The sequence below is a fragment of the Passer domesticus genome, chromosome Z, assembly GCF_036417665.1.
Source record: "Passer domesticus isolate bPasDom1 chromosome Z, bPasDom1.hap1, whole genome shotgun sequence".
Classification (NCBI taxonomy): domain Eukaryota; kingdom Metazoa; phylum Chordata; class Aves; order Passeriformes; family Passeridae; genus Passer; species Passer domesticus.
The window spans coordinates 29444434-29469316 of NC_087512.1; the positions used below are offsets into that span (position 1 = coordinate 29444434).

Consider the following 24883-nt stretch of genomic DNA (forward strand, 5'->3'; position numbering starts at 1 on the left):
GACTTGTATGTGTGTCCACAGTATGAATTTGTAGGTTTGGGAGTATGTGTGTTTTGTTTCCAAAGACATTAAAGATTTATATTAGAATATTGTCCTCAACATAGCCTAGAAAATGTTAGTTTTTGGGGTGTGGGTTTTTTTGTTTTTTTTTTTTTGTGGTTGTTTAAATACTTGTGTTATGGAAAGAGAGTAATAAAACCTTTGCTTAGTGTTGAAGTTGCCACATGTCTTTATAATACTTGTGTAATAAATGAAAAGTTCAATTAAAAGCAGAGCTAATACTGTCCCATTTTGTAACTGTGCATTTTTATTAAATTTACGATTAAACAAGTGTGTGTGGAATATTCTGAAAAAAATTATTGTAAATGATCTCTGATTTTTTGCTTATGTGCAATAAAAACCCAAATTTTACATAGAACCTCTATGTAATTCAGTACAACCTAGCAGAATTTGGTGAGATTATCAATGTAATATGCTGTCTAAATGTGGGAAGATTTTAAAGTCACCTTTGAAACAAGCCGGTTTAAAATAAAATCTCTGGTCAACTGCTTCTAAGGAGATGATATTAAAAGTTCTAATAAGCATTTTGAATGGTAGTATTGAAAGATTGTGTGTTTTTTCAGAAGTTGTTTAACTATGGCTTGTTGATGCAGAACAGAAAGAGTTGCTGTCTGAAAACTTTACAAAAGCAGAATAAAGGCTGATTGATGTAAGGCATGTGTATAAAGTGTTGGATATGAAAAAATAGATACAGAAAGTGGTAGTAAATCTGGTTTTTTTTTGATTTGTGTATTGTTTGTTAAGAGAATTTGTGTATTTGGAGAGCACAGCCAACATTATATTCTATTAGGTTTTATTCTGATCGTGGCTGTTTCTCTGCTGACCTGGACAGTACCTTTTGACATTAACCATAGAGACTGACTGTGAATTAGTTGTTTGTGGTGAGCATGACAGTGTGAGTAAGGTTTTGCTCTTAGGGGGCTTGAATATAAATCATCATTATACACTTTTCATTATTATTCTTAGTGTGAATATGAAGTCTGTGTGTATTTTTCTAGTAGTTTTACCCCCCATTTTTATTCAGCATTGTATTTTGACTTTAGTGTGTGTTAAAATACTATACTTTTGATTTCTATGTGGTAAAGTGATAAACCAAGACATTTCCAGACAAAGATCTGACAACTGTCAGTGAACCTCTCAGACTGTAAGAAGTGATAAAGTTCTCTGAGCGTGGTAACTGTCCAGCAGCTTTTATTTTCTGGGAAACTGACCTTTGAAACATCCAGGATAATGCCCACTTGTCACATGCCTAGTGAGCTGTGATTTTGAATGTCTAAAGTGTTTTGCTACCTGAAGTTTAAAAAAAAAAGGAAATGTGCACAGGGAAAGTACAGATAAAAGAAGATTGAGCTGAAGGTTTCTGTCTGGCTTTGGCTAACTTATCTCAAAGGAAGGCTTGCATTAGAAATTCTGCTGTGTTGAAGGATCTGGCTTTGTTTTGGGATTTAATTCTTTCAGAAGATTTAGAGTTCTTGCTTGAAATACAAACAACCCATTTACTATTCATATTGCATAATCTCATTTTTGGTATGTTAGGGCGAAGAAATGAAGAAAGGTTATACATTTGACAGCATAGGATAGCCACAATTTTGTTAGATAACCATAATTTTAAAATCACATGATCATTATTAAAGCATTGAATGTGTACTGTGGAAGAGGAATTACTCTTTAACGAGCAAATAGCTGAACAGATTTTTTAGCTTTGGTAAGGCTTAACCATTTAATATTAGCCATCATTTTCACAATGTTAGTTATCTTCTTCTGTAGTCCCAGATATGCAGCCATGACATTTGTTGGAACATACCAGCTTTGTAATGTTATTTGATAGTATTTGCTTACTTCTTATGCAACTCATAACAGAAAGTAAAATGTTTTCTCTGGTTCAAATACTGAATAGACTTTAGGAAAAACTTAGCCTGAAAGTTGCTTCCTGAGTGTCCTTCTCTCAAAGGAAAAATACAGGGCAAAAAGAGAAGGAATGTCTACCATGATCTAATGTATGTGATAGAGAAACTATGAATTCCTTGTGTTTAATAAGTGCTGCCTAGATATAGGAAATATTGCTAGTCAGTGATATAAGAGAAAAACATGCTGTATTAATTTTTTAATTATTATTTCAAGAGTTCTTTGTTTTACAGTATTAATTAGAGGAGTTTTTCATTCAGCTAGCTAAACTAAAAAAGTGTGTTCCACTTCAACACTTTGAGGTGGAAATAACATTTTTTGAGATGATACTTTGTAATAAAGTTGATAATAAAAGTCTGTGCTTCTGCATACTTGGCAAAAACTTTGCTGTTACTGTTTGGAACACTCATATCATTGAACCAACTTGTAAATCTTTTCATGGTATCTTTTAAGGAAATTGTAGTAATAAGTAATTTTATAGTTCAAATTGGCACCAGTAGGAATTTATTCCTAATTAATATTCTACTTAACTCAATTATTTGCTTGTTTCCCAAAGATACAAATAGCAAGTGTCTAAATTTCTGGGTAAAGCCGTATGGTGTTTTACAGTCCTTCTTGACCATAGACTGTATGCAGAGAATACAGATAATAAAAAACTATTTTTTTAACAGCTGCATTTTAGTTTTCTGGGGGAAATGCAGGGGTGGGGGGAAAGGTAAGTTAAATAACTCTAAACCATTTTTGCCTTTCCTCTCCATCCATGGAGAGGAAAGGCAAAAATCAGTGTAAAATTTGTCTGAAATTTACTAGAATTTGAGAATATCAGTCATTAAGTATAAAATTTCACGTTAAGTATGTGAAAAAAGTAATAGTTCTGAATTTTTGTTTTTGATTGGATTCACATCTTTGAGTTCTGTTAGAAATAAGTCCTAGAGAAATAACACTGGATAGGCAGTCAAGCAGTGTTATAAGTAAGAAAGGTTCTAACACAGATTTATGGCATTAAAGAATGTCAACAGGTGTGTTTTGTTTTGTTTTTAACTTTAAATAATCTAGGAAAAACAAGACATACAGGACAGTTAATGAAAGACTCTCTAAAGTCCACAAAATAACCTGGGAAATATTGGTGTTTTTAAGAGTTTGTTGATTCAGTTTTCCTGCCAAAGATTGTTTACATCTTGTCATTTTTATATTTGAATGTATTGTGCCTTTGTGATTGTGAATTGCTCAGTATTGTGGATAATTCAAAGTATCTTTGCATGCTAAACCTCAGGTGTTACTGACAATAGCTAGAACTGCTTTAAAGTATGATCCCCTTAAGGTGCAAATGTAGTTAATTCTAAATACATTATTTTCCTGATCAGAAAATCAAACAGTTCTTTTCCTGATGGATGTATTTGCATTGATGCAGCATTTGCATATTCTGTTCAAATAGGCTAAATATTTGACAGTTTCTAGCATTTACTCTCTACGCATATGGCCAACAGTGGGGAATGATTTTCCTCCCAAAATTGCTGGGAAAGAAAAGGGTCAAAATAAATACAGATGCCTAAGTAAACAGCTGTTAGTACACATAAAGGCAATTAGAGTCAATCAAGACACTGATGGAGTCCTCTCAACCCCAGTTCCATAGAGACCTAAATACTGCATTGTTCAAGATTTGTCTCCTGTGGTTTTTCCCTGGCTTAGTTTTTTTCTGCCTTAGTTAGGTCATCATGTGTCAGAGTTCACAACTGGTAGTCAGCACAAAGAAAGTCGTGAGAACAGGCCAAGAGGTAAGGCAGAGAACCACAGATTCCAGACTGAAGCCTGATGTTTCTGGAGTTGTTCTGTTGTTGCAATTATCTTTATTGAATATGAATCTAATATCTTGTTTCCCTAGCTGTCTATAGTCTAATTTTGTTTTGCAGACTAGATCTTTTTATAGGGATCTGCCACCTGGCAGATCAAACGTGTTTTCAAGTCACCTCTGTGATAGGTTCTTACAGATATGCATCAGTATTTTATTATGCTGAAAATTCCTACTTACTTCTATGTCAGGTAGTAAATTGAATGTGGTTAGAGAACAGGCAGTTGAAGAGAGCACAGTATCATCCTAAGGAGAAAGGAAAAGGGAGTGCTTTACAACTGTTGGTGTTATTATAGCAATTTCTTCCTAGATATGTTTCCATTTGAATTACAATCTGTGTAGATACTTATTTTAATAACAGTAGGTGGAAACTTTACACTTAATATTTTCTAATTCTTTTCTAGAAGTTTTGTGGCATTATTGTTGTAGAGTCTTGGATTATTTGTTACTACTAATCATTGAGAATTTGCACTGCAACCTGACATAGCAGGACTATTTGTAATTCAGTACAGTATTGTATGTGGCTTTTCAAAGTTGAGAAACAGTTAAAAGCCATAGAAGGGCTTTTGACATTTTATGCTGTTATACCTACTCTATAGATTCCAACTATTTTTCTGTCTTACAGGTCACATTTCTGGTTTGTTTGTGGTACTATACTTCTATAATAATGTGTGAGATGCTGTATTCCAGAAAATATGTTTTTGTCTGGTCTGCTGTGTTTGGCCAATTAAAACATTTTGAGGTTTTAGAAGGGAATTAAGCCATATTTGATAACTGTCAATAAAGACATAATGGAGTAGTCTTTTCTTTAAGCTAGCCCTAAATATGCATTTTATTTTTTTCTTAGAAGATACTATGCTAGACTGACCTTTGTATGTGAATTGAAATAAAGTATCCTATAAGTGATAAAAAGGTTACTTATCTTCATCTTATTGCTTAGGATTCAAAAGTACGGAATCTAGGTCTGAGGAACTAAGTTTAATGTACTTTTTATTCTTTTTATTTTTCAGAGGTCCAGAAGACACAATAAATGATTGTAAAATCCTTTTTATAGAGGAAATGTACAAGATTGAAAAGCCAGGAGCCTATCCATTGACATTTGGGGATGGAGATTTCAAAAGTATGCGCTTTTAAAATTATTCAAATATAAGTACAAGTTGAGTGATGTTTCTTTAAAAAATATCAGCATGCAGAGGTAGTAGTAATAATTGGTTTGTGTTTAAGAAAGTAATTGCATTGAAAAATTTTTAGATTCCTGTTCTGATAGTACAGTTACTGTAAGATGGCTGTATTACTTTACATATTCAGAAACTAGTAACAGCTTAGTGCTATCAGTCATAAATAGTGAAAAAGGGAAACAGTTGATAATGCTCCAAATGAACAGTGCAGAATAAATTTGCAGTCTCATTTAAGTTCAAAGAGAGGTGTTCAGGCTACCAAAACTGCTGTTGCAACTGACATGAAATTAAGCTTTTAATAAATTATTAAATGCCAAAAAAATAACTAGTTGGTAGTAATACACTGTAACTCTTCATTCTGTCAGGGGAAAAAAAATATAAGGAACTCTGCACTAAAGCTGCTTGTACCATTAAAAAAAAAAAAGGATAATTCCTGTTTGGATTAGTTGACTCTGCATGACCTTCTATAAAAGTTACCTCCTTAACCTCCTCACAACCACAATAAGGAGTTAGTGGCAGTTTATCTAAAAAGTAGTGTGATGTTTTATCCTAAGTTTGAAAATATATTAAAGTTACAAGTGCTAAGTATTTGTGATAGCAACACTGAAGACTGAACTGCAGGTCTACAAGTAGGTATTAGATATAATTATATATTACATTCCTGATTCCATGCAATTTTTCAGAACCCTTGTATATGGCTCTCAGTGCACAACAATGAGTCTGATTAATGTGTATTGTTGTTTAAAAAAAAAATCACTTTTTCAGAGGAGTGTTCCCTGTGTTATTTTTAAAAGTAAAAATGTCAATTTCTCAACTCATTATTCATTTTCATTATTTGAGAATTACTTCCCTTAGATTACTAAAAAAAGAAAATTATACACTCTGTTTTATTTTTCTTGGTCACATTAAAAGATCTTTGCAATATCTTAAAGCATGTTTTGATTTAAAAACATTGTAGTGTGAGAAAACTGAAAATCTACAAATACTGGTTTGTGCTTACATACTATTTATTTTGCAAGTACGCAACATTTTAAATGGCATAAAAAATTTATTGCAGTTCACTTAGTTCTTCCCTGCAGCTACTGTGTAATGAATTAAGTTTTAAAATTATGTGTCAAGGAAATGAATGATTACTGTATTGCTGGCAGTATAAAATTGTCTACAATGGTGCAATTTAATCTCACATGACTATTAACTTACCATAGAATCATTTAGATGGCAAAAGACCCTTAAGGCCATCAAGTCCACCACTAAACCATGTCCCTAAGTACCACATCTGCATGTTTTTTGAACACTTCTGGAGTGGTAATTCCATCACTTCTCTGGGCAACATCTTCCAGTGCTTGACCATTCTTTCTGTGAAGCAGTTTTCCTAATAACCAATCTAAACCTCCCCTAGCCCAGCTTCAGACCATTTCCATTTGACTGACCCTCACCTGTCTACAGACTCAGCTGTAGAGAGCAGTAATTCTCAGGTCACCTGAGCCTTCTTTTCTCTGGGATAAATGACCCCAGCTCCCTAAGCTGCTCCTCACAGGACGTGTGCTCCAGAGCCTTCATGAGCTTCACTGGCCTACTGTGGGCATGCTCCAACACCTCAATGTCCCTCTTGGAATGAGGGATCCAAAGCTGAACACAGGTTTGAGGGGTGGCCTCACCAGTCTATAACCTTGTACACTGATTGCCACTCTAATTGTTTCAGAGTCAAGACCTTTATTGTCTCTTACAGCTCCTTCCCTCCAATATTGATAGTTGTTTCTTTATTTGTAACCTCTTTGCATAAACTACCCAAATATTGACATCTGTGTAGAGATTTGCACCTCTGTGTATGTTTTATTTCATTTTGTTCCTGGTCCTAATCTTATTAATTTCAGCATATTGTTTATAACCTTCACAAATAAATACAATTCGTAAATATAATCTTCTAAAGTGTAATAGTGAAAAATAAATTGATGTGGGAATTCAGCCTTATTTCTTGAACTGCTCTTTTTCCTGAAGCCAACACTCAACACACAACACTGTTCATGTGATTCTGGTTTTTCCAGCCAGGTCAGCTGTTTTTTCTTTGTTCAGGTATGCACAGTGCACATCAGTTGAGCTGTATGCCATAACAACTGGTGTAGCCTTTCCTTCTGGACTGTACTTACAACCCCATTTGTACTGTGTATTAAAATTGTTAAATATATATACACACCTATATACACACAGCTCCCTTAGCTTTTGTACTATGGAGAGATGCAGATTTTTATTACTTTTATTTTCATTTTTTAATTTTCATTTTGTTATTTTCTTTTAATTTCAGATTACATTAAAATAATTATTTGGCCTTAAATATTCTATGAGATTGTTGTAAGCACAATCAGCAAATGCACCGATTATATTTTTGTCCATATTAAGCTACTCTTCATGCCCATGTCAAAAGATAGAATCCCTGCTATGGAAATAATCTTTATCAGATAAACAATGTAGGTTGTCTCTGAATAAGAGAAACTATTATCTCTGAATAAGAAAAACTCTTATTTCTTGAGCATGGTCACATAATAATTAGGTTTTGTATGTGTAAAATTATGTTAATATACATTTAGCAGTTATGATTAAAAATAAAGTAGTCATTTTCTAATTAATTGATAGAAGTAAAATTCTACAACTAAGGAAAGGAGTAAGGCTAACCTTTTAGAAAATTATATTAGAAATAAAAAAATCCAAGAAGCAACATATTTGTAAATATGTTACAAATATTTATATGCAACATGCAAATAACACCTCGGTATCAACATATATTACTTCCGTCAGAATCCAAACTCATGCTAACTCTTTCTGAAAAGAAAAGTTAATATGAAATTATTTATGCAACTAAACTCTGCATTGTTGGTTGAGGTGAACAGACCTGTCTTCATGTGACCAATAGTACAGATAGAGTTAGTGTATATGACTTAGAAAATGGTTAAAACAGAAATGTGAAAAATGAAAGTCATATCATGAAAATGACAGTTTATAGTTTGTCTGTATATTGAAGAAAGTAGAGATCTTCACCTACTGTTTAACTGAACTAAAATATGTAGGTATTTTTTTCTCTATTCCTATTTAAAAAAAAAATATTACTAACCTTTTACCTAAGAAACTGATTTTGTAACTGAAACCAGTTAATTACATAGGCCTAAACAATGTATGGTGCTAAGAGCTACAGAAAAATATGCCATTTCATGTTGTCTATTATTAGCTAGATGAGGTAGACTATAGGGTTTCCATAGGGAATGCTCAGTCATCACTTTAAAAATTTTTCAAAGGAGTTAACAGGAGTTATCTGGGATTTCTTAGTCTGACTTGAATTGTTGTTGAAAGCTTGCACAGATTGTGAGTTTAACGTAGCTATGCTGGAAAACCCTCAGATTTGCTCATGAGCACACATAAAATTTGTCCTTTCTCTTCTAACAAACCTTTGGAGAGAAGTCTGAAACTAATAGATTATCTCTATTTGGAAAACATGATAAGTCTTCTAGGCTACACTTTACTAGAAGCAATATTCTCATAGATTTTGGAGGGTTTTTTAGAAGTATATATTTAAGTGTACTATTGCCTTTAAGATTTTGAAAATAGTCACTGCTGGTAGCTTTACATGTCTATTTCTCAGGTTTTCCAGTCAGTACTTCTCACTAAATCTTCTATCTGCAGCTGATAATCTTTCCTCCTCAGTGACTCTTTTATATTTTTCAATTTTAAAGTTTTTTGTCTTAGAAACAGTGATTCAAACAGCACTGTTTTAGCACTTCTTATCTTGGAATAGTTTTAGTTGGAAGATATTTTAGTCCAACACCTCTGCCATGGTGGGTATTTTTCATTAAATCAGGTTGCTCAAAGCCCCATTCAACCTGACTTCGAAATGCTCCAGGGATGGGGCATCCACACCTTCTCAGGGTAACCTGTACCAGTGTCTCATCACCCTCACAATAAAAAAAAAAAAGTCTTCCTTGTATCCAGTGTAAGCACTTCATTTCTTTCCATTTAAAATTGCTCCTAGTTTTCATTATTGTTGCTCCCTACTGATCTTGGTAAAAAATCTTTCCGTCTCTCTGATAAACCCCCTTTAAGTATTGAAAGGTCACACAAAGTTGTCCCTAAAGCCTTCTCTTGCCCAGGCTGAACGAATCAATCTCTCTCATCATTTCTTCACAGGAGAGGTGTTCCAGCCCTCTGATCATTTTCATGGTCCTCCTCTGGACCTGTCCTAACAGTGGTTGGAGGGTGTACTCAGGGAACTACAGACCTGTGAGCCTGACCTCAGTGCTGGGGAAGGTCATGGAGCAGATCATCCAGAGTGTCCTCACACATCATATGCAGGACAGCCAGGGGATCAGGCCAGATGGCAGGGGTTTGTGAAAGGCAGGTTCAGCTTAACCAACCTGATCCCCTCCTAGACAGTGCCCCACCCAGCAGCTGAGTGAAAGGCTGTGGATGTTGTCTACCTGGACTTTAGTAAAGACTTTGTTACTGTTTCCCACAGCATTCTTCTGGAAAAACTCTGCTCTTGGCAGACAGGCACCCTGCTCACAGGATAAGAGCCTGGCTGTATGGCTGGGCCCAGAGCATGGTGGTGCATGGAGTTACATCCAGCTGGTGGCCAGTGGCCAGTGGTGTTCCCCAGGGCTCAGCACTGGGGCCAGTTCTGTTTAATATCTTCATCAGTGACATGGAGGAGGGGATTGAGTGCACCCTCAGTCAGTTTGCAGGTGACACCAAGCTGGGAGAGAATGTCCATCTGCTGGAGGGCAGGAAGGCTCTGCAGAGGGATCTGGACAGGCTGGATCCATGGGCCAAGGCCAGTGGTGGGAGGTTCAACAAGGCCAGTGCTGGGTCCTGCCCTGGGGTCACAGCAACCCCAGGCAGTGGCACAGGCTGGGGCAGAGTGGCTGCAAAGCTGCCACAGGAAAAGGAGCTGGGGGTGCTGCTGACAGCAGCTGAACATGAGCCAGCAGGGCCCAGGTGGCCAAGAAGGCCAATGGCATCCTGGCCTGGACCAGCAATGGTGTGGCCAGCAGGAGCAGGGCAGGGATTATCCTCCTGTACCCAGCATTGGGCAAGCCACCCTTGAATCCTTTGTTCAGTTCTGCACCCCTCAATCCAAGAAGGACATTGAGGTGCTAAAGCGAGTCGTACCATGTGCCTGAGAGTATTGATTAGATATTAGGAAAAATTTCTTCATGGAAGGGGTTGTTCAGCACTAGACCAAGTTCCCTAATGAAGTGGTGACATCACCGTCTCTGGTAGTGTTCTAAAGGTGAGTGGATATGGCACTTGAGGACATGGTTTAATGATGAACATGGTGGTGGTGCTAGGTTGGTAGTTAGACTTGATGATCTTAAAGGTATTTTCAAACTTTAGTGATTCTGTGATGAACTGCAGTGCTCAGTTTGGTGTCATCTATAACTTTATTGAGGGTGCACTCAATTCCACTGGGTATGTCATTGATGTAGATAGAAAATAATAGTGTTCCCAGTATGACCCTTGAAGAACACCACTCATTAATGGTTTTCACTTTCACGTTGAACCATTGGATATGGACCATTCACTCTTTGAATGTGGCCATCCAATTAAGTCCTTATCCATTTATTTCATTTATCACACCCATCTGTCTTCAGTTTAGCAGCAAGAATGTAAGACAGCTATAAAGGTAGAGAGTGTCACAAAAGAGGGCCACAAAGATGGTGAAGGGCATTGAAAGGAAGCCTTGTAAGGACAACAGCTGAGGTTGCCTGGTTGTTTAACCTGGAGAAGAAGAGGTGAGGGCAGTCATCACAGTCTACAAATTCCTCATGAAGGGAAGAGGAGGAGCAGACACCAATGTCTTCTCTGTGGTGACCAGTGACAGGACCTGAGGGAATAGCCTAAAGCTGTGTCAGAGGAGGTTTAGGTTGGATATCAGGAAAAGTTTCTTCACCCCGAGGGTGCTTGGACACTTGAACAGGCTTCCCAGGGAAATGATCGCAGCACTAAGTCTGGCAGGGATTCAAGTAGCTTCTGGACAATGTTCTCATACAAAGGGATTTTTGGGATGTCCTCTGCAGGGCCAAGAATTGGATGTGAGTGATTCTGGTGGATCCCTACCCCCTCATGATATTCTATAAATCTATGAATTTTTTGTAAGAATATTGTGAGGGTCCAAATCAAAGGCCTTAGAGACAGGTAAATGACATCTATAGTTCTCCTTTGACAATTGATGCATTCTGTCCATAGTGGAGGGCCACTGTGCCAATCAGGCACTGTTTGCCCTGGTGAAGCCATTTTAGCTGTCTTTAACCAGTCTTCTGTCTTCTTAACATGTCTTCTAGGAGTCTCTGCTCTGTTATCTTACTGGGCACTGAGATGAGGCTGACTAGTCAATAATTCTGGGTTCTTGCTTTTTGCTCCTTCTTAAAAAGGTTGAAATTGATTTTTCTCCAGTCACTGAGATCTTACTCTTGACTGCCGTGGATTTTCAGACATGATGTGACTGCTATGATTTTTTAAATATGATGAAGAATGCCTTAACAACTACATTAAGCAAATCCCTCAGGAGCCTGGGATGCATCTCCTTGGGTCCCATGGCCTTGTCTATGTTCAGGTTCTCAGACGACCTTGAACCTGATCTGCTCTTCAATTCCCCAGTTCCTGTCTTGAGGTTCAGGGACATGAGAGATGTGGGAAGAGAGATTACTAATGGACACTGAGGCAAACAAAATACTGCATACCTCAACCTTCTCCATGTCAATTGTGACTAGTTATGTCCCTTTTCTGGGGACAGAGTGGAGGAGGGGGTTGTGTGTGTATATTTTCTTTAATTTTACATTTCTGAGAAACATGTCTATAAGAAACTATTTTTACTATTCTTTGTATCCCTTGCCAAATTCAGCTCCAACTATACCTTAGCTTTACTAATTTTCCCTCCACAACATGACAGCACTTCTCCTTTCGTCCCAGGATACCTGTCCTTGATTCCATATCCAGTGCTTTTCCTTCTTGTGTTTCACTTTATCCAGGAGATCTTCACTGAGCCACGCTGGTCTCTTGCCTTCCCTGCCTGAATGCTCACTGGTGGAAATGGAGAGATCTCGGACTCTAAGAAAAATGTCCTTAAAGATCTGACAGTTCTATTCTGCTCCTTTTTCTCTGAGTGCAGTTTTCCAGAGGGTCCCATCCACAAATTGCTAAAAGAACTAAAAGTTCAGGCTTCTAAAATTCAGAGTAGTGACTTTAGCTTTTCTTTGGCCCATAATCCTTGAGATCATGAATTCCACCAGGGCATGACCAGTTCAGCCAAGGCTGCCACTGATCCTGACCTCTCCAGTTAGCTAATCCATGTTAGTAAACAACAGGTGCAGTAGCATTCTCTGTCACCTGGGGTAAGAAATTATCCTTGATAAGGAGACCGCTTACATCTTGTCAAGTTGCTTTTCCAGCAGATGTCAGGGACTGTCCTGACAAGTCCCTGCAGTTGGATCAGAACCTGCCAGAGTGATGCTTCCTGCAGGTGAAGAAAGAAGGTTTTGTCAACAGAGTCCCCTCAACTGAGTGGTGGGTAATAAACACAAACCCTGAGATTTCCTGTATTGGCCTGGCTTCTGATTTTCAACCACAAGCTCTTGACCTGTTCGTCGCTGTTTTTCAAAGATGGGTTTGTGCAACCAAGTCCATGTTGAGAGGGCAAATTGTCTGCCTCCCTTTCCTTGCCTGTTCCTTCTGAACAGTTCGTAGTAGTCAATTGGAGTGCTCCAGTCATGTGATTTTGTCCCACCAAGTTTAAGCGTTTGTGATTAGATCATAGCTTTCCATTTGAACAGTCACTTCCAATTCTTCTGATTGTCACCCATGCTACATATGCTAGTGTACAGGCATTTCAGCTAGTCTATCAACTGTGTAAGCATTTTAGATGAAAAAGCTCTAGTTCTTTTGAGGCATTTCACAGGTGTTCCCCTGACAGTTTTTAATTCATCAGCAGCTCCTGACTCTTCTTTGTTAATCAAAACTCCATCCTCTTCCCACTCTAAGTCTAGTTGGTTCTGCCTTTGAAGAAAAAATACTATTCAAGGTCCTCCAGAAAGACTGCAGATATAGCACAATGCTTCACATTCCAGTCCCCCTTTCTTATAAAACTTTCTGTCTGGAGTTTCTCTCCACAGAGATTTACACTGATAACCTACAACTGCATGGATCAATTTCTCTGTAAAGTCTATTCAGTTGGGAGGGCATGCTCTTTTTCAATAGAAACGGGCTTGGATTTCTGCAAATTCTTAGTCATTAATTTCCTTCTTGGCATACTTAGGAAAAACGTTAAAGTATCCAGAACTACTCTGGATACATCAAGAATCCACCTCATATTTCTTTTCAAGAATAAACTCCTGAAAAATACTTATTTTTATTGCTTTTGTTATCTAAGCTAGCTTACAAGGAACTGATAAGCTGTACAGCTTCAAAAGACAGTAAAGGTCCATCTTTAGTGAGAATGTGCAGGTACATCTTGGGAGCAGGAGAAAAAGAGAAGCTGGTGATTAGTCATGTTTTTTATGGCTTGTTTATACAGGAGAAGAAATCTTATTAAGTCTAGATAAGTACCTCATTGTAAGAAAAAGAAGCATTTTCAAGAGAGCAGTGTTCATTCAGAAATAATTATTCCTTTAGATACAGTAATTCACTTTGCTGAGATACATGGCATTTGACATTTCTTTGTTTTTGACAGGAAAAAGTGGCCCTGAATGCAAGCACTGTAGGGCTGATCCAGATAAGGAGTGCCGGTTTTGTTCGTGTTACTTGTGTGGTGGCAAACAGGATGCTCACATGCAACTCCTGTGTGATGAATGTAATATGGCTTATCATATATACTGCCTGAACCCTCCTTTAAGCAAGATACCAGAAGATGAAGACTGGTAAATATACAAGGATGATTTACTTGCCTATATTGACATTCCATACATGGTATCTTTTTGATATTTGCACCTCGTGAGAGAAAATATTGAAGATGTTTTTAAATTCTGGGTGTTTTCATCCGTCTACTTAATATAAGGCTTATGTTTTCTGTCAAGATAATTCTTTTAAATCATTCACAATGGATTAGTAGTAAGCTTTAAGACCATTATGAAATTTCAAGACTGGTAGGTTTATTTTATTCATTATGGTCATTATGATCTTCTGGGACATTACCTGATCTGATTGTATTTATCGACAGTTGTTGTTCCTCAGCCTTTTCATTTTTTAAAATCTTCACTGCTTGAGCAATTCTCTTATGCTCACGCTTCTCTGCCCCTTCATCCTCTGTCCCTGCTGCTGCCCCTGTGCTCTTCGTTGTCTCTACTACATTCATTTTTCATGCTATGGAAGGACCACCACATTGCCACTCTTCATTTCTTATGTAATTACTCTTATGTCTTTATTAGCTGTCTACAAATTACATTGTTCATATTTATCACCTGCCTATGACTTACTTGAGATGCTAATCCTTTATAAATGAGTAATAAATAGAACTTTATTCTAATAAAGTTTTCCGTAGACTTCATTAAATGTCTAAGATGTCTATGAATACATGACATGGAATCTCTTTGAAACTTCTAATTCTATTTTTTGTAAAAATCTGTATATATCTTTTGGAAGTTTTAACATTCTCTGTAAATTAATAACTCAGTCTCTTACACCTTACTGGATTCCGTAATGTTTATTGGTTAGTGCCTGTGTTCTGGGCAACTATTCTCACTGGGAAGATTTTCTTACTAAAATCTAAACTAGCTAGAAGGTGCCTGAAACTTTTTCTCCAGACTGAACAGCCCCAGCTCTCTCAGTCTGTCTTCATAGCAGAGGTGCTTCAGCACTCTGATCAACGTGGTGGCCCTTCTCTGGGCTCTTGGCAACAGGTCCATATCTTTCTTGTTTTGGGTGCCCCAGAGCTGGATGCAGCACTGCAGGTGGGGTTTCACAAGGGTAGAGTAGAGGGGTGGAATCATCTCCCTTGACCTGCTGCCCACCCTGATTTGGATGCAGCCCAGGATGAGGGTTGGCTTTCTGGGCTGTGAGTGCCCATGGCTGTGAGTGATCATGGCAAGCCTTTTTGATCACAAACACCTCCTCCTCTCCAGAGCTACTCATGGTCCATTCTCCAAATTATGAATTTCCAGAAGTTTAATTAATATAATTTAAATTCATTGGAAATGGCTGCCAAGCTTTTTAGCTTGTTTTTGTTTACTGTGTAACTAAGAACAGGAGCCTTAGGATTTATCTATGTAAGTAGATAGCTGCATCTGTGAATGAAGTCACAGGGTGGTAGCGGTACAATTGTGGGCCTGGCTTATGTGAGCTAGTTTTGAGATGCTTAGTATCACCAGCCCTGTACTGTCTTAATGCTTGTCAGTGCATTTGCACTGGGCAGAGCAGCATGTCCTACCAAACAAGAAGTATGTGCCCTTCCTTCTTCCTGCATACTAGCCAAGAGTCATGGTTGTCTGATTCTTAATTTAGGAGCCATTTGCTTTAGAATTGGGAACACTTCCATTTTGTGTTTTTAGAGTGTAAAATCTGTCAAACTCTATTCAGGGGTTAAGTCTTCCGTTTGGGAAAGGGTAAGTTTATCTTGTGGAGATTAAGTCACTGTGTATGTGAAACAGTATTTAATAGTCCCTACCAGATTCAGTTTAAAAGATATTAAGGTAATATTGTTACGCTATCAAGAAACGTGGAATTCACCATGTGACTTCACCTTGTTAATTTGCATTATGTCATATTTGTTCTTTTGATTAGTCTGATATGCTTTTTCTATAAGCAGTTGTAATACCTGTCGAAGTCATAGTATCATAACTTCAGCATCCTACATTATTATGTTTTAATCTACATGGCTTCATTATTTTCATGGTCCAACACCTTTATTGAGATAGTGAAATCTATTCCTATGGACCTTAATCATTAATTCTTCTATTCATATTCACATAAAAAAACTTAATAAATCCAAACCAGCAGCAGCAGCAGCAGCAGCAGTACTGGTAGTAGTAGTAGTAGTAGTAGTAGTTGTTTTTGTTTCCTGAATGAGGTTATCAATGTTAATGTAGATCAGGCTTCCTCTTCTAATGGTATATGGACCAAATCCAGCCTATGGGAGCCAGAAACAAGGGCATGCCTGTGTATTGTTATTCATGGACTGGGATAAGAATGTTGTTGGAAACAGCAGAACGACCACCGTCCTCCTTTTTCTCTCTGCTGTGGTCAGTGTATACTAATATCTCTGCTTTTCTAGCAGAATGGATTTGTGTTGGTGTGAGTGAGCCCTAGCATTATATTCCAAATGGCTTTAGTATTGTGGAGTGAGTGTGTGTTTGTGTGTTTCTCTATACATTGGTTCTGTTTGACATTCAGCAATCTGCAGTGAAATTAGTTGCACAACTAGCAAGAAATAAGAACAGACTGGGCAGGAGACAGAAACAGACCATGAGTACTGCTTAGCAGCATACTTTTATCTCAGCTATCTTCTCCTTTACATGATGTAAATGAAGGAGGACTAAATGAAGAGACAAAACAGGAGCCGTGGGCATCTCTCATATATCATGTGAGAAAAAATAGTTACATGTTTTGCGACTAGCACTCTACCTTTAAAGATACTGAAAAGCCCTTTTTAAAAAAAAGTTGACAGTATTTGTTCATGTTGAGTTCATTTTTTAAGCTGTAGGCTTCAGCTGCTTAAGACTGGTATATGCTTGCTAGCTTGAAACATTCAGTCAAAATAAACAAATAGACACTATTTTGGCTACCAGAAATGTATTGCCATTATTATGAAGTTAATTGAGAATTTACTAAAACCTTTTTTTAGGTATTGTCCTTCCTGCAAAAATGATTCTAATGAAGTTGTAAAGGCTGGAGAAAAGCTCAAACAGAGTAAAAAGAAAGCAAAGATGCCATCTGCCAGTACTGAAAGCCAGAGAGACTGGGGAAAGGTAGAGTGTGTTTTAGAAATAGCTGTTACTCTGATTGTTCATGTATGTGCTACATCTATAATTCTGCTTACATATGCACTACACAAAATTCAGTACTGGGTTGCACAAACAAGACAATGTTTAATCCTGCCTGCTGTCTACTGGTAGTTAAAGCAGTGGAAGGATTATTAAGGTGACTAGAGTTAAAAACAAAAACAAAAAAAAGAAAATCCCCAACTCCCCTCACAAACCCATAACCACATATTACTTAATTTAACATTCCTTTTAACAATTGTTAACATATTTTGAAATATGTGTTTGTTATAATAGACAGATTTCATGATCTCTGCATTGAATTTACAAATATTCTTCAATATGGCAATTCATTTGTCTGATTACTTTTGTCTGATGTATTTTTAGGGCATGGCTTGTGTTGGTCGCACTAAGGAATGCACTATTGTTCCTTCAAATCATTATGGGCCTATACCTGGTGTTCCTGTTGGGACAACCTGGAAATTCAGAGTTCAGGTACGTTGTTTCAGTATTAGCTGCAGTTGAAGGAAGTAGGAATAATAATGAATGGGTTGGGCACTAAAATAAATTTCCATTGAAAACTGTGATTTTCACCAGGAGCAAGTAACGCAAATACATGATGATTCCAATATTGGAAGTGATCCCGATAGTAGTGAAGGTTGAACTGTATTGATTTTACCATACAACTTTTTACTAAACTTTTTACATACAACGTAGTAAAAAGTCTATCAGAATTATGATAAACATATTTCACATGTTAAAATTTTAAGTCAGATATTTAGTGAATAGAGTTAAGTATTTTCTGAAGAGTTTTCTTCACATGAACTGATTATCCCATAAATGGGGTGTAGACTGCAGATTTTGAAAACATTATGTGTTAGCACTGTGCATTGACTATAGGTGTTTTTGGTCATATGTAATAGATGTCCAAATCTGCTTTTGGGCTGATGAGCAGCTTAAGCCTGTGTAAGCCTGTAGTGCTACTGAAATTCACTGTATATTCAGCTTTTGGTGTTTTTTTGAACTATCTCATTTTCTATTTCAAATATTTCTGGGGCTCTGTGGTAAACTAGGTTGATAAAAAAATTGGCAGAAAAATAATCCTATCTGGAGTAGACTGGGAGCTAATTTTCCCCGTCCATTTCACATTTTTGTTATGTAAGCACAGTGCCAATATTCAACAAGGCAGGAAAAAACAAAGCAGGGAGGATGGGACAGATGCATTTTGTGCCAGTTCTGGTGGGTTTTTTTTGGTTTTATAGTTTCTGTCAAGCTACAAACTTCCTCCTTATTGTTCCAGCCTGATCCAACTGAAATGGTTTTTGAGTTATCTTTCATTTTTTTTATTGTTGTTTCTAGTCACGAAAATACACACTTCTTTGTTTTCTAGATCAATTAGTTCTCTGTCTCTTGCATGTGTAAATGATTGGAACGGAATGTTTTCTGTCATATTTGGAAGAATAAAACCAGGGAGTTTTAAACCACTTGAAGAGGGGCAAGCCAAAAATCAAGCGCCTCTTCTGATTTCTTTTATGAAATTTTCATTAGTTGCTTTTTTTTTGTGGGTGCCAGATTATGTAAAGTCTAATACATAAGTGAGCTTTCTAAAATCACTTGGGCAAACTCAATGTTTCAAAATTAAATTTTATTTTCATTGCTTCAATAGTAATTAGAATTACTAGTTTACCTTTTTGTTAGGAATTCTATTGGTAAGAAAAAAGCTAATGCTTTTCAAGTATTTCTAGTGCTGGTACGAAAAACCAACAGAATTGGAGTGCTGCTTTCATCAGAAAATCCATCAAAAATATTTCTTCTATATATAGTATATATACTATATATATGTGTGCATATATATATGTATGTATATATATGTATATATATGGACTAAATATAAACCAACAATTACCGTTTGTGCATAATTAATTTCTTTGGGTGTAAATTAAACACCTTGTCATTTAAAAAAAACCCAAAAATTCTTTCTATGTAGAAAGTTAAATTACGCTTTTGTTTCTTATATGAAGCCTACTTCATACATATAAGGTTTTTTTATGACGAAATGAGATTGTCTCAACAAATCTATGAGAATTTAGAGACTGTTTGAGAATTTAAAGACTTTTTTATTTCTGATTTGCGTAGTTTTTTTTATGACACAAACTCTCTTTTCCCTAGAAGGAAATTGACTAAATATTACTTCTGGAGAGAGCATTGGAAGAGCATCTTTGGCATGAATTATTTATCAGTGTTCATCTTTGGGGTGAATCACCTACCTAAATTTAATTGATGAAACCTGAAAATGAAAAGAAGGGAGGGAGGAATGAATTAAAGAATATTTGATACAACAGGAAAGAGGAACGCAATAGTGGGGCCTTTTTATTCAGCATACTCATAAATGGTCTGGAAAAATTGGCAAATAGCTGAAAAAGTTAAGTGAGAGTGCTAAGTTGTTGTGGATAGCAAACATGGAGCTGGGAAGATTTCTAAGTGTGTAATTTGTGATTGGCTTTCAGCTACTTATACTTCTTGTTATTTGGCAGAGATATTCTAATAGCTAATTTTGAAAAGTATGTCATTTTAATAATGATTAGAAAAATTAATCAAATACTAAATTATCATGAAATGAAGCGTCAGGAAAATAAAATACATTATTATGAACAGCAACCAAGAATTATTGTGCAAGGAAGTATTATTTTGTCCTTGCATGGTTTTCATACTGTGCACAGCTCTAATCTGATGCTAAAAAGTCCACTTTTGACTAGCTGGATCTTTGATGTATTGTGTTATGAAATTTCAAGACTATAGCAAAAGAATATAGACTCCCATAAAAGTTGCTTAGAACTGTAGGTTGGGAAAAGGAGATCAGGAGTGCAAGAAGCCAAAGGAGAGAAACAGGCAAAATCAAGGTCTGGAAGAAGATATGAAGGTAGAAAGAAGTAGTATAATTGGTTTTATGCTGGCAGCCTTCATTCTACCAACACTATTTTGATCATAACATACTGAGAAAATGTGTAATTCAATATATAGTCTCATTTTATTTGTAAAGTTTGTTTGTGGGGATTTTCTACTAATCAGTAGTTTGAAACCTTTATTAAATAAATTTTTATGGGAGGGATGCTCCAGCAGACTAATGATGTTGCCAGATTATGCTACAGCTGCAGCTTTCAGATTAGATCTGCAGGTCAGACTGCAGGTTATTTGAACTTCTTTACCAGAGAGTTATTCTGGTTGGAGAACTAGTCTATGATCCGTATGGTGGTGTTGCAATGGCTTCTTCTGTTTTATTGGGCAGTCTGATAATATTCCTCTCCACTGGTTACATTAACAGTGTGTTACCTTACAAGTCCCTGACAAAATTATCTTTACACTGGGATCTTCCTAGATTAAAAATTGTAAAATGCTACTAAACTGGTATATCTCCTTCTCCTTTGAATTGTTCTAAATGACTGTGCAAGTGGAATATAGCAGTGAGTACCGTCTTATGTACTGCTTATGGAAAAACTCTTGGAGATTTTCCCCAAAGAAGAAAGAGTCCATTACATCTTCCAGTGTCACCACTGTCTTACCTTGTCTGCTGGTTTTCTGGGTGTTCTTACTTTTAGCTTTTCTTCCTGAAGAAACAGTGGAATTCACACCTTTAATCGCAGTCTTGCATTAACTGTTGACACAGAAACCTCTGTACAATATTTTGAGCAATTAACAATTGATGGTTAAAAGTGGTTGTAGGTGACTGGGTCTTTAAAAAAAATTGCTATAATCTGGCTTTTTTCTGTTTCCAGGTGAGTGAAGCAGGTGTTCACAGACCTCATGTTGGTGGAATCCATGGACGCAGTAATGATGGAGCTTATTCACTCGTACTAGCTGGGGGATTTGAAGATGAAGTGGTATGTCATTCATGCAAGCAATGGTCTTGCTGTTCTAATGCATCAAATGTATCAATGTCTGTAAATATAGAGTTGTATTTGGTGTTTCATCTAAAACTAATGTTTAGGCAGATAAGACTGTGGAAAAATAATATCTACTACTAATAAATTAGGTAGTTCTTAGTATTTTGGAGAGAAAAATCTTACCAAATCTTAAAGAATGCTTATGCTCAGATCTACATTAAAACAAAATATCAGTTACCACTGGATTTGACATTGTTTAGGATAGTTACATTTCAGTACACTTTTGAAGTCTGGATTGAGTGTAATATAAAATCTGGTAGTGCAATTGTGGGCAAATAATATGTTTTATGTTCTGCTTTTGTCACAATTTAATTACATTCCAAACAGTATTTCTATTTATGTGATAAATTTAATTTAATGACGCAAGAATAAAAGATCTATGTTACTTGATACTATGAAGTTCTGAAGTTTCTTTGTTCCTGCTAATGAGCACTTTCAGAACTTCTAAGCTTCCTCAGATTCTTTCTCGGAATCTTGTACTATGATCCCTAAAGGTGCTGGGAAAAAATTCACCTTTGGCGTTAACATTTAAGCAGAGCAACAAAAGCAGTTATGCTGCTAAACAAAAGAGTAACTGCTTTCAATTTTCATCTTGTGGTGCTGTCCAGCATTTATTTATGAAGACATTACAGTTTTCTTCAATTAAATAATGCTTACACAAGGTACATCCTTTCCTGCAGTTCCAGTCCATCAGGTGGAATTTTGAATCATGGATCAGGTGAAGGATAATGCAGTAAGCAACCTGTTTTCTTAAAATGCCTGTAGCTGTCAACCACAAGGAAAAGGACACTGAAGGAAAAAAAACCATATGAATGAAATAGCATCAGAATGTAGTATATTCTTTGCCAACAGCATCTACCAGGTGCTACTGCTGCTGCTGCAGAGTATTGCCTCTGAAGGAATGTGTGTCTCTGTTTGAACAAGTGGCATTAGGAGGTACTTGATCTTTGGATATGGTGTCCTTAGTGTCTATCCCAGCCCAGGCTCTCAGACACTAAGAACACTGTTTCACAGTAGCTGTATCTGCTATGCTGGGATGCTGTAGACTCCTCTTCTTATTTTGTTTGGTGATACTGATGTCCCCTTATTTCTGAGGTGGTAATAATTTAATTAAAAATATTTTGTAAATTTAATTGGATCCTTTGCATGCCTTTTCAGTTCACCTAAGTAATGTTGTGACTATGTGGTTTTGTAGTCACCTAAGCACTGTCATAGCCTGAAAGACATAAATACTTTTGAAAAGGCATAGTAGCAAGAGAAATGTTGCAGAAAACACCCTAAAAACTTACATAAATGTCAGGTTTTTCTGTTTTCTAAAATAATAATAATACAAGGGGTTTTTTTTCCCAATTACATTATTGAGGTTAGTTTTTCTTCTCTTCTTTCATGTGCCAGGTTTGTCTTCCAATTACTTCCATTTTTCCCTGTTTTTTTGAAAAAGGTTGAGAGTAAACTCCTGTAAGAAAATGCACAGAAAAATTGAGTCCTGTACTTATAAGTATCCTTAGTACAGTATCTAATTAATTTGAGATGTGAAATTTGAGATTTATTTATTTGAAATAAAATATACACATAAAAACTTCTTCTCACATCTATTCATTTTATTGTATGAGTACCAAAAAAGAGAGGTGACTCTTAATTGAATTTCAGTGGTGCAACAAAGATGCTTGTGTGCAAGCTTTTGTGAAATTGAGAAATAAATTCATTTTGAAGGAGTGTTATACTGTTCATAAACTTTATGTAGTATTTCGGCACACTGATAACGTGTGCCATCTTAATTGCTGTAAATCAACAAAGCCCCACTGGGGTGCAGTAATTCCAAATATACATTGCAGGAAACTGAGTTAATTGTCTAGCTTTCAGATCATGACATTTTTATGCCATGCCTGTAGACACTTATAATCCTAGACACCCCGAATTTTCTCCAGTTTTACTGAAGTTTGGATGTTCTGGATTTATTGGAGTGTTCATTAATAACAAATTTTATCAGTTCTGTCAGATCTACTGTCAAGTCTGAGAACAGGTAGAGTCATACCTTGTAAAATGAGCATTGGGTGAAATTGTTTTGTACATGATGCTTTATCTTCATTTCTAATTACATGCACATGAAATTTTTGCACATTAATCTCTCTCCTGAAAATGGGTCAATTTGAATTCTAGTGACAAGTTACATGCCTTACTTATAGTTAGCTTTTATTCTGGGTATGTTAATATTGCTAATTTCTTCGACAGCATTCCTTTGAGAGTAACCATAATAGGAGCATTACCTGAAGAAATTGAGAAGTCCTTCAGGAATTTATATTCTAAGAACAGATTAATATTGACACACTAGATACTGGACATTAGCACTGATTGTGCAATCACAGGGTTCATGATCAGCATATTCTGATTTGTCTGTTCATCAGATCAAGCAACTGAAGAAGTTAAACTTTTGTGTTGAAAACCTGCCCTCTTATTTTTTGTCATTATTTTTATGCATCAAGTTGAAACTGCTGTTTATTGTCAAAAGTCTCAAGATTCATGTTTCTGCTGGGTTGAGGTAGTAAAGATGGTAAATTAATTGTGTGGTGTGCTCTAGTTTAATCCAAACAAAAATTGTTTCTTCTGTAAGTGTTGTTTTGCATAGGATCATATGGGACATCTCTGAACTGAGATTCTGAATCTCTTGGAGAATAATATCTGGTGTTAGCAGTCGCATCTTCTTGTAAAAGATTCTGAGACTAAAAAAGAAAATTACTGTAATGACTCAAAAGGGACCCCAGGCAATATACTCATTGTTTAGGTTTGTTGATATTTTATACCAAACCCATTCATTGCCTGGAATGTAGCATTCATAAACCACTTAATGAAATTAATGTCTAATATGAAATGCACATCTTTTAGATTTTAAATGTGTTGCTTTAACTAGAATTATAGTAGGCTAATTAAATTAGTCATACCGATTGCAGGATTTTTTTCCCCTCAAAAACCAGATGAATTTTGGATCTCCAGCTGATAGCCAAAGATAACCTGTCTCTAAAATGCTGATAATGTTGTCTCTAAAAGCTGTTTTATCTCCCAAGTAAACTCCCTCTACAGGAAAGTGTCTTTGACCTGAAAAGACTCTCTGTCTTTGGTGAACCTTGGTCCAAGTCAGAACGGATTTTTAGTGGAACAAAAGATAATGAATGCACCCTGGGTAGTCTGAATGGTTTACATATTAATGTTCAGTTTAAAAGCCTGGTAATCCACCATTTTTGGACATTGCATGGAAAGGAGTAAGAAAACCTCAGAAAGGAATTCACACACAGTAGTTAACTAGGACTTTGATCTTTTAAAATGTCACCCTACTTCCATCACCAGTTAGCCACCTTCTGCTGTTTCCTGCTTTGAAGCTGTCTTTCTTACTGTTCAGACATGTAGATTAGTGAACAGAAAAATGATGAAAAGTTTTCTTTGTGGTGGAATGTGCTGTGCAACTGACAGGTTCTTGCTATCACAGGCAATTGTGGGGAAGACTCAGCAAGAGCAATTATGTATTCAGGCTCTGCACTTAATGCAAGGGATTCTTACTGAATTTGTACTTTAGCCCTTCCTTTTCAATTGGCACCTTTTACTGAAGTGTTAAACCATAAAATTATAAAAAATAAATCACAAAATTGGCAGAGAGGCCAATTCGATCAGCACTTTATGAATATAGAGTTAAATGGAGATGAACGGTGACATGATTCAGTTTCAGATATCCCTACTACTGGGGAAAGAAAATGCTTTCAGATGTAATTGCTTGATAGTTAATAATTGACTTGGATTTAAAAACTTCATTTAAAAAGGCTTTGTGCACTTATATTTTACTTTATCATATAATCAAACTCACCTTTTATTCATTACATTTGACTGAGATCAGACTGATTAGGGATTTATGAATTGATGATATTTGGGAATTTCTTTTACCAAGAAAGCCAATAAACATTTTTTTGTTGTCTGAACTGAAGGTTGGAACTCATCTAGAAAATCTGATTA

General features: G+C 36.3%; 1 protein-coding gene across 6 annotated transcripts in view; it reads left to right on the forward strand.

Moving 5' to 3' along the window:
- UHRF2 (ubiquitin like with PHD and ring finger domains 2) overlaps window positions 1–24883 on the forward strand; it is an 82730-nt gene that overhangs the window by 44707 nt on the left and 13140 nt on the right. For 5 of the 6 annotated variants that reach the window (XM_064404632.1, XM_064404633.1, XM_064404635.1 and 2 more), the window contains exons 5-9: window positions 4825–4934; window positions 13703–13889; window positions 16808–16931; window positions 17331–17438; window positions 20717–20821. In XM_064404632.1, the coding sequence (XP_064260702.1) occupies window positions 4825–4934; window positions 13703–13889; window positions 16808–16931; window positions 17331–17438; window positions 20717–20821 (634 nt within the window). The remainder of the gene's footprint in view (window positions 1–4824; window positions 4935–13702; window positions 13890–16807; window positions 16932–17330; window positions 17439–20716; window positions 20822–24883) is intronic. The other variant, XM_064404636.1, reaches the window with a different exon arrangement.